This window comes from Castanea sativa, chromosome 3 (genome assembly GCF_040712315.1).
Source record: "Castanea sativa cultivar Marrone di Chiusa Pesio chromosome 3, ASM4071231v1".
Lineage (NCBI taxonomy): Eukaryota > Viridiplantae > Streptophyta > Magnoliopsida > Fagales > Fagaceae > Castanea > Castanea sativa.
This window is the reverse complement of record NC_134015.1, coordinates 10041564-10054854: the sequence shown is the minus strand read 5'-3', so window position 1 is coordinate 10054854 and position 13291 is coordinate 10041564. Positions and strand designations below refer to the sequence as shown.

General features: G+C 33.5%; 2 protein-coding genes across 2 annotated transcripts; both read left to right on the top strand.

Moving 5' to 3' along the window:
• Nucleotides 1–1252: 1252 nt before the first annotated feature.
• Nucleotides 1253–7323, top strand: LOC142629524 (uncharacterized). The gene is made up of 7 exons (XM_075803532.1): nt 1253–1463; nt 3310–3404; nt 3815–3894; nt 3987–4042; nt 4167–4279; nt 6646–6707; nt 6920–7323. The coding sequence occupies exons 1-7, from the start codon at nt 1352–1354 to the stop codon at nt 7215–7217; spliced, it is 816 nt and encodes a 271-aa protein (XP_075659647.1). The 5' UTR covers nt 1253–1351; the 3' UTR covers nt 7218–7323.
• Nucleotides 7324–8063: 740 nt separating this feature from the next.
• On the top strand, nt 8064–12276 carry LOC142629522 (amidase 1-like). The gene is made up of 9 exons (XM_075803531.1): nt 8064–8291; nt 8540–8692; nt 8970–9094; nt 9171–9296; nt 9799–9981; nt 10352–10499; nt 10633–10801; nt 11704–11838; nt 11950–12276. Exons 1-9 carry the CDS (start codon nt 8176–8178, stop codon nt 12100–12102), a joined length of 1308 nt encoding a protein of 435 aa, XP_075659646.1. The 5' UTR covers nt 8064–8175; the 3' UTR covers nt 12103–12276.
• Nucleotides 12277–13291: the final 1015 nt, after the last annotated feature.

Sequence of the window (13291 nt, the reverse complement as noted above, 5' to 3'; positions counted from 1 at the left end):
TTAAAAAATGTACTTTATTTTGGATATATGACAATGCATGGTTAAGTAAAGTTATAATCTAATTTTATTTTTATATCTTGTTTTTAAGAGAGAGAGATAGATATGATTTGGTGTGTTACTATCAGTTTACAAAAATTAAAGTCTCAAATTATTAGGAGAGATTAATCTATAATTGATCATTTAACACATTTGTAACATCTTTTTGAAACATTTTATGGTTTCAATTGGGTTAAGGTTTTATTGGTCTCGTACTTTGAGAGTCTTAATATAAAAAAATAAAAAATATATAAAAAAACAAATATGCTAATTAAAAGCACTATAAAATGTTCAAAATATAATATGACATTAACTCTCATTGATGAACTTCAATTTAACTAATGAATATTTATATCACTTTTTTGTGATTAATAATATGGCAATTTATAAGTCAATAGTAAAATTTGTAGTATCCTTGACATTACTAATTAAAAAAAATGTACAACCTTTAATAAATATATATAATATTAAAAAAAAAATTTGGACATTTAACCATGGGAAGTGAGGCCTTTTTTCCTAAGGAATTTTTTTTTTTTGGTGGGGCCTTAGGCCTAACTTGCCTAGGCCTTGGGCCGGCCCTAGATGTAATCTAGGTTCGAATCTAAAATCTTTACTCAATGACAAAAGACTTATCGAAACAAAATGTGACTCTTAAATGGATTATATGACTATGTATTAGACTCATATGAGATTCGTGAAATCTTCAATTCAAAACTATTAACTATCATTTTAAGGCTACTTCCAACAAATTCTTTCTTGTAATTACTATGATATGAGATGAGATGATTGAGTACAGCTGAGATCATAGTTAAGTACTAAAAATCCTCTAAATACTCACATTAGTTAATAAAATAAACTTTATATTAATAACCTGATAGATTATAACTCAAATAACACTTGTTAGTTTTTCTAATAAAGACGTGCAGGATTCAAAAACTTGTCACTCGCCCAATTGAGCTTGAAGCAATGACACAACTTCAAGTAACTCGTCTCAAAACAACTGGATCCCAAACATAGAGGTGATAAGTCATCTAGCTCCTAATCTAACAAAAATCTTTCTCGCCTCTCATAAATCCTTTTGTTACAAATCTTCCCCAAACCAATTCCATATCTATTCATGAACTAATCTAACAACTTCGAATCCAGTTGACTATCCCACGTGCTGATCATGTTTAACTCACGTGATTTTTTTTCCTTTTTTGGACAAGTAACCCCTAGTAATTGTGTCCCTTTTTTCCAAATACATATATGGGTTTGCTAAAAGATTGTACTTCGTACTTTGTAGCTTTGGCACTGAAAAAAAAAAACACAAACAATGAACCAGGAGGCCAACAAGAGCAACTCTCACGCTTCAGGGGACCCCTCCAACCCATGTCCCATCTGCCTCGGACCCATCCTTCAAGATTCCTATCTTGACAAATGTTTCCGTACGTTTCTTCTCTACCTCTGTGTCTGTGTTTGGTTGCCGAGAAAATTACTAAAAGGAAAAGAAAACATTTTGGTGTTTTGGCACTTTTTGCATTCCCTGTCATGTTAGTTTCCAAATTGTGAAAATTTTACAAAGATTGGAAATTTGGGTTTACTTGGCAATCAAATGGAGCATCGATTTTCTTTGTTATCAGTGTTATAAGCTAAAGGCTGTTCTTTTTTCCTTTCTTTGTTCGATTTCATGAGTTGGGTTTCTCCAAAACCTTGCCAATTGTGATATAAAGAAACCCTTTTGAGCTTTCTCGTTGTCTTTTCAATTATTTTGTTGAAATTTGGTTTATATGAAATATGATCTAAAATTTTTGTTTAAGTTTAATTGTCTGTTGCAGTTTCTTTTTTCCCAGGTGAAAGAATTGTGTGATGAAATAATCAGTGTAGTTTCATGAAATTGAGAGTCATTGAAACAATACTAAGATGATAGATTCATTCTCAAAAGCTATAATCTATATAGTATGTAATCCCCTCTCTTTATAGCATATAAGTTTTATGATTTACATAGTTTGAAAGCTTTCTTATTGAAAAGAAACTAAGAACAGCCAATTGTCCATTGAGACATGTAATGGTAAGTATTGAAGACTAGGAAAACATTACCTGTTTTTTTATGGTGATACGTTTGCAGCCGTTTTGTGAGTGTGGTGCTGATGGGGGTGGGGGTTTTGCCATTTTGCTCATTTGAAATCTAACGGTTTGGAAGAATTTTCCTCCAAACTGATTTGAAGAAAAATTTGGTGCTAGAGAAAATAAGCACTCGGGAAACTAGGGTGGGATGGCTAATATATTCTTGGCAGGATTTTAACTATTCTCCAATTATTCTTTCTGAGCATAAGTTATTACTTGCTTATTGTAACAAGGATAGTTATATGCAAGTCTGTTTGTATTCTGTGGCAGTGGTGTTGTTGGGAAAATCTCAGTAAGCTTTACATATATATCTATAGAAGTAATATAAGTTTTTTTGAAATGAAAATAGCATGCATGTTCACAGGCAGTGTACTAGGGACATGGGAAAATCTCAATAAACTAAAGAACATAAGCATTTGGGAGCCTAGGGTAGGGTAGATACATGCATCTCTGTAGAATTGTGACTGTTTACAATTTATTGTTGGCTTCTTGGAAAGGGAATTTGGGAATATTTGGATATTTGGGCTACAACTCTGTCATGTATCATGTGGTGTCTTTGGAAAGATAGACATACTTTCAAGGGAAAGGAGTTATCCATGCCACATCTCAAGTTTCTCTATCTCAAGACAATATACAAGTGTACTTCCAATTCTTCCAATTTCTCCATGACTAACTTCTTGGACCTATTTTTTAGATGTTAATCTCTCTTTCTTTGGTCCTTTTCGTTTTCCTCACTATTCTTTTATATAGACCTCATGTACTAGGATAGCACTTAATTTTGCACTTTTTAAATGAAATTCTATTACATGGATGTAGGTGTACCTAGTGCCCAAAGCTACAACTTTTTTTGAGGCCTAGGAGAGGTCATGTAGGCAGCCTTTCCCCCCAATTTGTTTTAGAGAGGTTGATTCTCTTAATGAAATTCTATTACATATTAAAAATAAATAAAGTTATTTTGAACACCTTTCCCATATATATGTATTTTTCTTTATTGTGTTGCATACGGCTCAAGAAGTTAGAATGCTATATATAAATTTTCCAATTGTGCAGGGAATTAACACATGATGGTTTTTGTTTTTGGTAATTTCCTTTTGGAATAATGAATTTACTGCTGTAAATCATATTTAGTTATTTATTAAGCCTAGTCATTCCATTTTTGTGTTTCAGATAAGTTTTGTTACAATTGCATTGTACAGTGGACCAAAGTGGTTGCACGCAAGCACTCTAGCCCACCTACTTCTGTAAAATGTCCTCTGTGCAAGGTTCAGTTTTTTTCTACTGTTCTTACAATTCTACTACATGCCAGTTAGATTTCTTCTTCTTCTTCTTCTTCTTCTTCTTCTTCTTCTTTTAATTTCATTTTTCTTTTGGTTTTAATTCTTTTTCCAATTCAATTGCACTCCAGTCTTCTTCCCCTTTTTTTTGGTGGGTAATAGCTTCTGGGATTAACTATGATCTAAAAGATTTTCATTGAAAGCAAGCAATATGCACTCCAAATTTCCTGATCCAAACTTGACGTGTCAAATAGATTTGAAAATCAGCCCTCAATATTGCAAAAAATTATATGCATGCTCTTGTCCGGGTGGAAAAGAATGCAAAGGGCTGTTTAGATTGTGTGTCAACAATACTAGCATTATTTGAGACTTGAATGGCTATTTTGTCTAATTTGCAGACAGAAAATTTTTCTATACTACATGGATATGATGGAAGTTCATTTCAACGGCATTACATTAATCGAGATTTTGGATATAGGTATCATCCTTTTGATTTCTTTTCTTTCAGTTTTTTTCCCTGGCAGTTATTATATTCCTATATTTATGTTACTTCATGTAATGATGTTGCAGCTTTCTCTTAACAAGAGCACACAAGTATAGATTACAATGCTATTACACTGAACCAGGTCTTATGCTGCTTGTCTTTCTATTTATTGGTTCTTCTTAATGCTACCTGTTTGTAACATTATTTCCTGACAAAATCACTATTACCTGTATTTATTCTTTTCGGTTAACCATGTGTTCAATCAGGTATCGTAGATGACATATTCAACATACTATGGTATTGGAAATCTCATAAGTATCTTCAGCCAAACCACTGGCTCCAAAGTTGGTTGAGAAGGGAAATACAAGCTCTTATACAGGTCTGCAAATTAACCAGTCTAATGTTTCCTTATAAACACTATAAATTGATTGTAGATTATGACATAGAACGCAAGCTGCATGTAATAAAACATGTTGCTAATCCTGAATGAAGCTTTCCAACCATTTATTATCATGTTAGCATCAGCCAATTTGCATAGGTTAAATTCTAGAGGAAAAATCTGTATATCCACCAACTTCATTTTTGCTGGGCATCCAAAGCTGACTATGGCCAATCTTATTCATTAAATTGAAAAGACAAAAACAGAGACATACCATTGTTGGTAAAAGAGCACTGAATCTCACTTAAAGTGCAAAGTGTTGAGGGTAAAGCAAAGTGGAGCACTTTGAATCTGATTGGTATTAGCCCAAACCTCAAATATTTACTTAATTTTAACCTTTTAATTATAGTATTTTAAGTTAAAATAAATTTTTTTATTCTATTATAATTACTAAGCAAAATTCACCATTTTAAAAGGATGAGAGAGAGAGAGAGAGAGAGAGAGATTCAGACTATGGTGCATTCATGGAGAAGTTCGTTCTACAACCAAGCCCATCAGCCCATGAGCTTCCTTTGAATGCACTCACCTTTGCTGTTAAAGACATGTCAGTCCTAATAACACTCTTTCACTTTTATTCCTCTGAGTTATTATACTATCTATCACTCTTCTTTGTCCTCCAACAATTCAAAGCCTCGTACTTGTTTTCTTTTGCTTTTAACTACTGGGGTTTCTCAATTTTTTTTCTTTGGAAGTGTGTTGGTGCCTGAAAAATCATGTACAGTAAAATTCAGAATGAGATAGTCTTTTTATGAATTTTAACTATTGGATTTAAGCCATGCTCATTTGAAGTTTGAAGTTTGTGTATCTATATTCTTTAATTGTGTGCACAAGCTTATGCATCAATGTCAGCTATTTTTTGTGATTACCAATATTATTTAGAAGATTTCGTGTGTTTTTGTGGTGTGTGTGTGGATAACAATATCAGTAATTGGGTATTTTTATGTGTTGGTCTGCAGATTGTGTATGTGTGTGTATTAGATTTGTCTTTTAAGTTTTTTATTTGGAAACAGATATAATGTCGATGGATATGTGACTGGGTTTGGAATTCCTGACTTGGCAAGGACTCATCCGGCATTTTGTGCTTCTTCTTCTTTTCTTTTTTTTTGCTTTTTTCTTTTTTCTTTTTTCTTTTTTGTAAAGATAAATAACCGATTAAATGCATTATATCTGAATACTATATATATGGGCCCTGATTTGTTATATAAATACCAATCTTATGTTGTGATACACATTGGCCCACACCTCATTATAAATTCTAGAAGTAGGGGAAAAATAAAAAATAAAAGGAGCACACAGTCCAATATCTTTGAAAGTTATAGATGATAAGAATGAGGGTTGACTGGGTGAATGGAAGAAAGATAACCCAATGAATGTGCTGACAATGATCTTGCATTTGATGATTATTACTTGACGTGGTGTAATGTTGCTAGAGCTGCTGGAGTTGTAGAAGAAATTTTCAACATGAGATCAAAATTGAGGTCACTAGGAAGGACAATGGATTTAAGATCTAGTTCACAAATCTTAAGTCCTAATGAAGGAGAGAGACTATTAGTTTAGATGAAGTAGATGAGGAAGATGATGAATGTTATTATGCTTAAGATTTCATTGCATTGGTTATATTATTCATAAAAGTCACTATTTACCATTCTAGTGCTTTTTGTTATTTGCCCTTTGGGTATATTAGGGTTTAGGGTTTAGGATTGCATTGAATTGCATTGTTTATGTTATTCATAGAAGTAACTGCTTACTATTCTTGTGCTTTTGGTTGTTTGCCTTTTGGGCATATATGATTCAACCATGTAGTACATTTTGATAATGGCTATCAAATATCATAAGTTTGTATGTTTTTAAAGCACAAGAGAATTATATAATATGTCATGTTTAAATTTTATATGATTAGTTGATCACTTGATTGTCATGTTACCTATTGATAATTGTTTTTGAATTTACTTCATTGTTTTAAAGAATGTGCGCTTTACTTAAAATAAGCATGTGCTTGCGCTTATGCCACATACTCAATTCTTTTAACCTATTTCTTTCAAGATGTATCTAAATGTCAGTGAGTTTCAAAAATCCTTTGATTGTTTAACTTTGCTATTTTGAATTTATTAGCCGATTGCAACCAATCATGGTCTAAAAGTAAAATGATGCTTAACGAGATGTCTGAATGAATTTTCCTTAATCTTCATGTGGAATTTTTTTACAATGAAACTACATATGAGGAGGTTGTACCATATTTATTACCTGTTTTATAAGGCAACTACATATTGTTGACTCTTGTTTTCCTTTTGCGACTTTATGTCTAGGAGGAAGATGTTGACATTATCCTTCACCACATACTTGGTGTGATTGTAACATCCTTGACAAGGTGATATGCTATCATTGTTTGCGTCTTCAATTGAATATGAATGGATCATGAAAAACATTCCATACTCTTCACAATCTATTTCCTCATTCTCTGGATATTTGTTTTTGTTGGAAGACAGTGTGGCTTATAGCTTTAAAAAATCATTATATTGGATGATGATATTCTATTGATTTTCACTGTGCCTGAATTTGCACCAAACACTCGTTTTTCAGGAATGACCAAAAATATCATTTAAAAAGGCCTGAAACAAAACAAGAAGAGTTCAAGGCTTTAGTCTCTGATGCAGCAAGGCGTTTTCTAGGAGCAAGAACAGACCGATTTGTAAATGAGGTGGAACTGTTTCTTGCCTCAGGTTTGAACATTGAAGCCTATGATGCAGTTTACATGCAGCGGTTAGGATGGAGTTATCCTGGAGTCACCAGTGAGGCTTCTGAAGGAGCAGCTATTGAACAGACACCTCTAATACCTTACTTGTATATCTTTGATGAGGACTCTGATGGACCTGATTGAATTTCGTTGCAATTAAAGCACTTAGAATTGTTTTCCTTCATAATATATTGTTACTGTGTTTTGTTTTTCAAATTAGTAAAGATTGAAGAGCCTTAACTTGCATATATTCCCAGTGCCTCACCGCAAGTTTATTGGAAGTCTGATTGACTCAGACGAGTAAAGTGACATAACATTTTGGTCTTTTTTCTTTTTTCTTTTTCTTTTTTTTCCTTTTTTAATATAAAGAAATAGTATTCCAGTGACCATATTATTTCACTCTCTACCCTGAGATACCTTGTGAACCCCATGGAACTTGAGATTTTTGGGTTTACGATGTGTCCTTCAAGCCTATCTTGAGCTCACTCTAGCTTAATTTGCGATCTTGTATCTATGTAATAATATTTCTCTTCTTTTTCTTCATTCTTCCATATCATCGATGGAATATTCCCGCATCGAATTTCCTGTGGATGTGGTTTGCTGTAGAAATCTTATTTACACGTCCGACCTCATCTAGTCTTAAAAAATTAAGAAAAAAAGGCCCACCGAAGCAATTGCCCCAATAAATAAAGGTAGCTCCAATTGAAATTTTCCATTGAAATATGATCGTGAGACATCTATTTTTTTTTCATAACATGTGACTTCCACGCAGGTAGATCTTACATTTTTTATGAAATATCTCACATGTTGTGAGAGGGCACCTTCTCATCCCACACTTATCGTTGACCGTTGTAGTCAAAGGAATCTAGATTTGGCCTTTCGTTGTATCAAAGGAATCTAGATTTGGCCACATATCAAAGTATCCATGTGTGTTTCTTGACTTATGTTGCAAATACCAAGGCAACTTCACCACCAATTATTCATAAGACTGCTACGACAGCTTTTTAACCTTGTAAAATTTGCCTTGTCAACATTCATTTCTCTACTTTAAAACGTATAGATGAGCTTCAGTCAGTCTGAGAGAGCTCAGTAGTAAATAGTAATGGACACGGCAAGAGACTCAGACTATGGAGCTTTCATGGAGAAGTTCCTACTACAACCAAGCCCTTCACTTCATCAGCTTCCCTTACATGGCCTCACCTTTGCTTTTAAAGACATGTGAGTCCTATCACTCTTTTTTAAGAAGAAAAATCCCCATGGAATTGGTGGATACGTGAAACTTATAAGAATAGTACTTGTTTTCGTTACTCTTAATGAACTTATGCATCAAACCAATTAATGGGTTTTAACCATGCAAAAGTCATACATCAAATTTCATGTTGGATACATGAAAATTCCCAAGTACTTAAGTACCTTACTTGTGTGCGCTCATTTTCTTTAACAAGTTTTTTTTTATTTGGAAATAGATTTGATGTAGATGGATATGTTACTGGGTTTGGAAATCCTGACTGGGCAAGGACTCATCCGGCTGCCACATCAACAGCCCCGGCTATTTTGGCTGTCTTAAGGGGAGGTGCCACGTGTGTTGGTAAAACTGTCACGGCTGAACTGGCATACAGGTTAGTATTAAGGATAGGGGGTAGGGTAGAAGATGTTTAGGTTGATTCCAAATAATAATTTTGGGAAATGATAACAATTCAATTATGTTTACACAATTTTCTCTATGTATGAATTATGAAATATATCTAGTCCAATCAATTGTTTCCTGTGATTTCCAATTGCTTCCTAAATGGGCTGGGGCTGTCACTTGGTGAATTAGCCATCTTGGAAAAATAGGTCCTTAGAATGATCACATCATAGTTGATGGGATGTAATTGAATGACCTGTTTTTGGCAGTATTAATGGAGAAAACAAACATTATGGCACACCTACAAATCCATGTGTGCCTGATCGGGTACCTGGAGGCTCTTCTAGTGGATCTGCTGTAGCAGTAGGCGCAAAGCTTGTTGATTTTGCTTTAGGTGAGTTTCGGTAAAGAAAATTTTATGTTTCTTGGCTTGCCTTAATAGATCTAACGAAAAGGTTTTTCTATCATAGGAACTGACACTGGAGGAAGTGTAAGAGTACCTGCATCATACTGTGGAATTCTTGGGTTCCGGCCTTCTCATGATGCCATTTCCACTGCTGGAGTTATTCCTTTGGTGCAAAGTTTTGATACTGTGGGTAAGGAACAAATTGTTTGATGGCTTGAGTCAAGTTGTATGTTATATTAAAATGTAGTGGGAAAAAGTTCAACTCTGCACTTGAAAGTCTAGCAAATGCTGATGATATTGTTCAGATTGGCAGATTGGCTTATACTGTGATGCAGCAAAAAAACTTTAGTTGTTTCAGTTTTTCCTTAACATTTCTTGACCATGTTTTTATCATTCCAAGTTGTTACGAAATATTCGTGCACTAGCTATCAGTGTCTGCTGTATGGTGTGTGTGTGCGCACGCTCGCACATTCATAATAACCTATGATACTTTTGAATGACAGAGTTTAAGCATTCAGAAGAGATTTTTCCAGAACCTTTAGGTCATACTGAAATGATGAAATCAAATCAACAATGATTTTTTTAAAACAACAAACCAACCAATTACTGCTCCTTGTTTAAGTATGCTACAGAAATTTCTACAGCATTGGTTGGGAGAGGATCTGATTCTTTGACACCAACTTCTCATACAGGATGGTTTGCTAGGGACCCTGTAATTCTTAATAGAGTTGGACGAGTGCTTCTACAATTACCTGATGTGGATCATGTCAGACCCAGTCGGATAATTATTGCAGAAGATTGTTTCCAGCTTTCAGACATTCCAAAGGATCGAGTTACTCAACCTCTTGTCAAATCAGTGGAGAAGTTATTTGGGAGTAAGTGCATTGACCATATGCCTAATTTATTTGTCTAAATTCTACATATGGGAGTATTCATACAACGCATAAATTTTAAAAAGTTCTATTTGGATTCCGTAGCAATTCAAGGGCAAAAGTGTTATTTGGGGAGGATTTATTGAAGTAGAATGCTGTCATCCTGAAAAAGATGTTAATCAACTAGATTCTCCTTTTAGGAACGCAACAAAAGATACATCTCAAATGCAGAAAAAAGAAAAAGCTTGGCTTATTAGAAATCTTTTGTCGTAAAGAAAATTTTCATTATTTTCTTTGTCAAAATACATTTTGTGTTTAGATCAATGTGTTTCTTATTTAATGAGATCACTTTATGTTTTTAATAATAATGCAGGTCATCTTGTATCACGTGCAATCCTTGAGGACTATGTCAAGGACAAAGTTCCAAGTTTGAAACAATTCGTCAATAAAGGAAATGCAGATCAAGAGTCTCATATACCATCTTTGGAAGCCCTTTCAAGTGCCATGCGATTGATTATAGGGTGCTAATTGTCACCTCTTAATTGATTCAACAATATTGAATGACAACTCTGATATTAGTCCAAATCTTGTTAGATGAAATACTGTTCTAATATAAACATTGCCTGCTGAACTTATTAACCATTCAAATAACAGATATGAATTCAAGAACAACCATGGTGAATGGATCAATACTGTCAAACCTGATTTGGGTCCTGGGATATCAGAACGGGTATGGGAAGCCCTTATGACAACAGATGAAAATTTGGATATTTGTCACTCTGTGAAGAACGAAGCCCGTGCAGCTCTTATTGATCTTCTTGGGGTACTCTTTATCTTTCTCTTTCTTGTAATGTTTCACAATCCAAAGATTCTGCTATATGGAAATCTGATATTCCTTCAATTTTTTTTTTCTTTTAAAAAGAAGGTTAATGTTTCCTTTGAATAAGTTGGAGCTTAATATGTGACAATGGATATGTCTACAAAATCACATTTATATGCTTGTATGCATACATGTATTCATCTTAATAGTTTGTTATTTTCTTTCATAAAGACAAACACCCTATTTTATAAGGGCACGATTGATCCTAGAAAGTCAAAGATTTTATCTATGCATTAAAGATGTATATACTTAATGATTTTTCCTTTCTATATTTATACTTATATACACATCTAACACTCTAATTCAAATTCTCGAGGAATCAGAATTCAAATGTAGGAGTAATTTTATTGTCAACATCTCTTTAGGTTCATCTCATTGATGACAAACAAAACCCAGAAAAATTGTATTTACGTTATTGATGATAATTATGCCAGTATATCCAGCCTATTTCTTGGAGAAATGATCCCAAGATAAAAGTGGAACTATATTCTTTAAGAATTACTATTTGTTTTCAACAAAATTACCTTACATTATTTTGCTGCAAAAGCAATATTAATGTTGTTTTCCAATGTGGTTTTTGTCTTCTTTCCACAAGTACCTAAAAGAGTTTGGAAAGTTTTGCTTTAAATTTTTAAGGACTGGCCAGGGTAGTGAGAGTGGCATATGATTATGATGACTAATGTTTGCTTTCAAAACTGAGCAAATTTTAGGAAGTATACACCCTAACTACCTCTCCTCTCCCCTTCCAATCACAAGAAATCCTATAGTAGCAGAAATTGTGACACCATCTCTCATTTATGAATTCAACTTTTACGCTAGCTTGACTAACAATGATGATTATTCAGGATTTTGGTGTCCTAGCTATTCCCACAGTTCTGGGGCCTCCATCAAAGTTACAAACAGATCCAACTATATCAGAAAATTTTTGTGACAGGACATTCAGCTTGCTGTTGATTGCATCAGCATCTGGATTTTGTCAGGTTCTCTCCCTCTCTCTCTCTGTGAGACATAGCAATCTTATTTTTTTCCTTTGTTTGTTTATGTGAGATCACCTTTGGAAAAACTTATAATTTCTTTCTGCATTTCTACAGGTTAGCATACCACTAGGGTTGTATGATAATCTTCCTGTCTCAATTTCCTTGTTGGCGACACATGGTTCAGATGGGTTCCTGCTTAATCTTGTTGAGTCTCTGTATGACACTCTCAAAGAAGAGGTTGGCATTGTTGAGAAAATGGGTTCCTGAATTTTGTCTCTTCCTAATGTTCTTTTTCTTGCATGCCAAATAGGCTCTTTCTCTTTCTTCTGGAAACAAATGATACTCCAAGTGGCTCTGAAATGTTTCTAATAACTACTTCATTATCATTTTATTTCATTAAATAATGCAAATCCATTTCCACTTGAATGCCTTAACTTCAAAGGCCTGGACTTCCTCAGCTCTAAGTACAATTTGAGATGATTAGAGCATGTTTCACATTGGAGATTAGAGATCCTTTTATGGTAACAGATACAGTTGTTGATTTAATATTTGAAATAATAATTTGATACTGGGGATTCTATTGTATAATGTGGACCAAAATGTTAGCCATTGAATGAGATTAATAGGATGATGATAACTTGGTATATTGTTGATGTATCTGAAAAAACCAACTCAAGTTCCTGTTTTTTTTTTGCTGAGAAACTCAAGTTTATTTAAAACATATAGCAATCACACTTTTGTATAGAAATTAGAAAGAGTACCTGCAAGATCAGTTATGCTTCATTTGGTTACCAAGAGGAAAAGAAAGAAGTGGTGTGAGTCGTGTGACACCCAGCAAAATAAAAGAAAATCCATATTTAACCAGCGATAAGACATTTGTAAATCAAACAAATTGTCTCAAAAACCAAATTGCATGTTAAGTCATCTGATCTCCCAAAATGACCAAATGATTTAAACCCCATAAATTTTAGGTTGGGTTAGGTTCATCACGAAGATCTTTGAAGCCTAAGTCAAAGAAACATGTTAGTTCCCAATGATGACATAAATAATTCCATGTCTATGCTATTACTTAACATGAGAGATATTATGGACCAAGAAATTCCAAATATTAATTTTATTCATTGTCAATTAGTAAGATTCTTAAATCAAACATAAGATATATAGATTTAAATTATTGTAGCCCTTGATCACCTCACCCAATTGGATGTTCAAAACCTATAATGAGGTATCATACTTTGATAATTTCACCTTCAATTTGACATTAAAATATTTAGAACATCAAAAGCCCACATTTGGCCTAAGTCCTAAACTTAACGATTTTAATTATTTGATTATGTTCAAAATTATAATGTTTTCACCCAATTGGTATTATAAAACCCTAATTAGATGTAAAAATTACATATTATTTCATCCGATTTTATTAAACCCTTATTTGATTGAAAAATACTAATTTTAT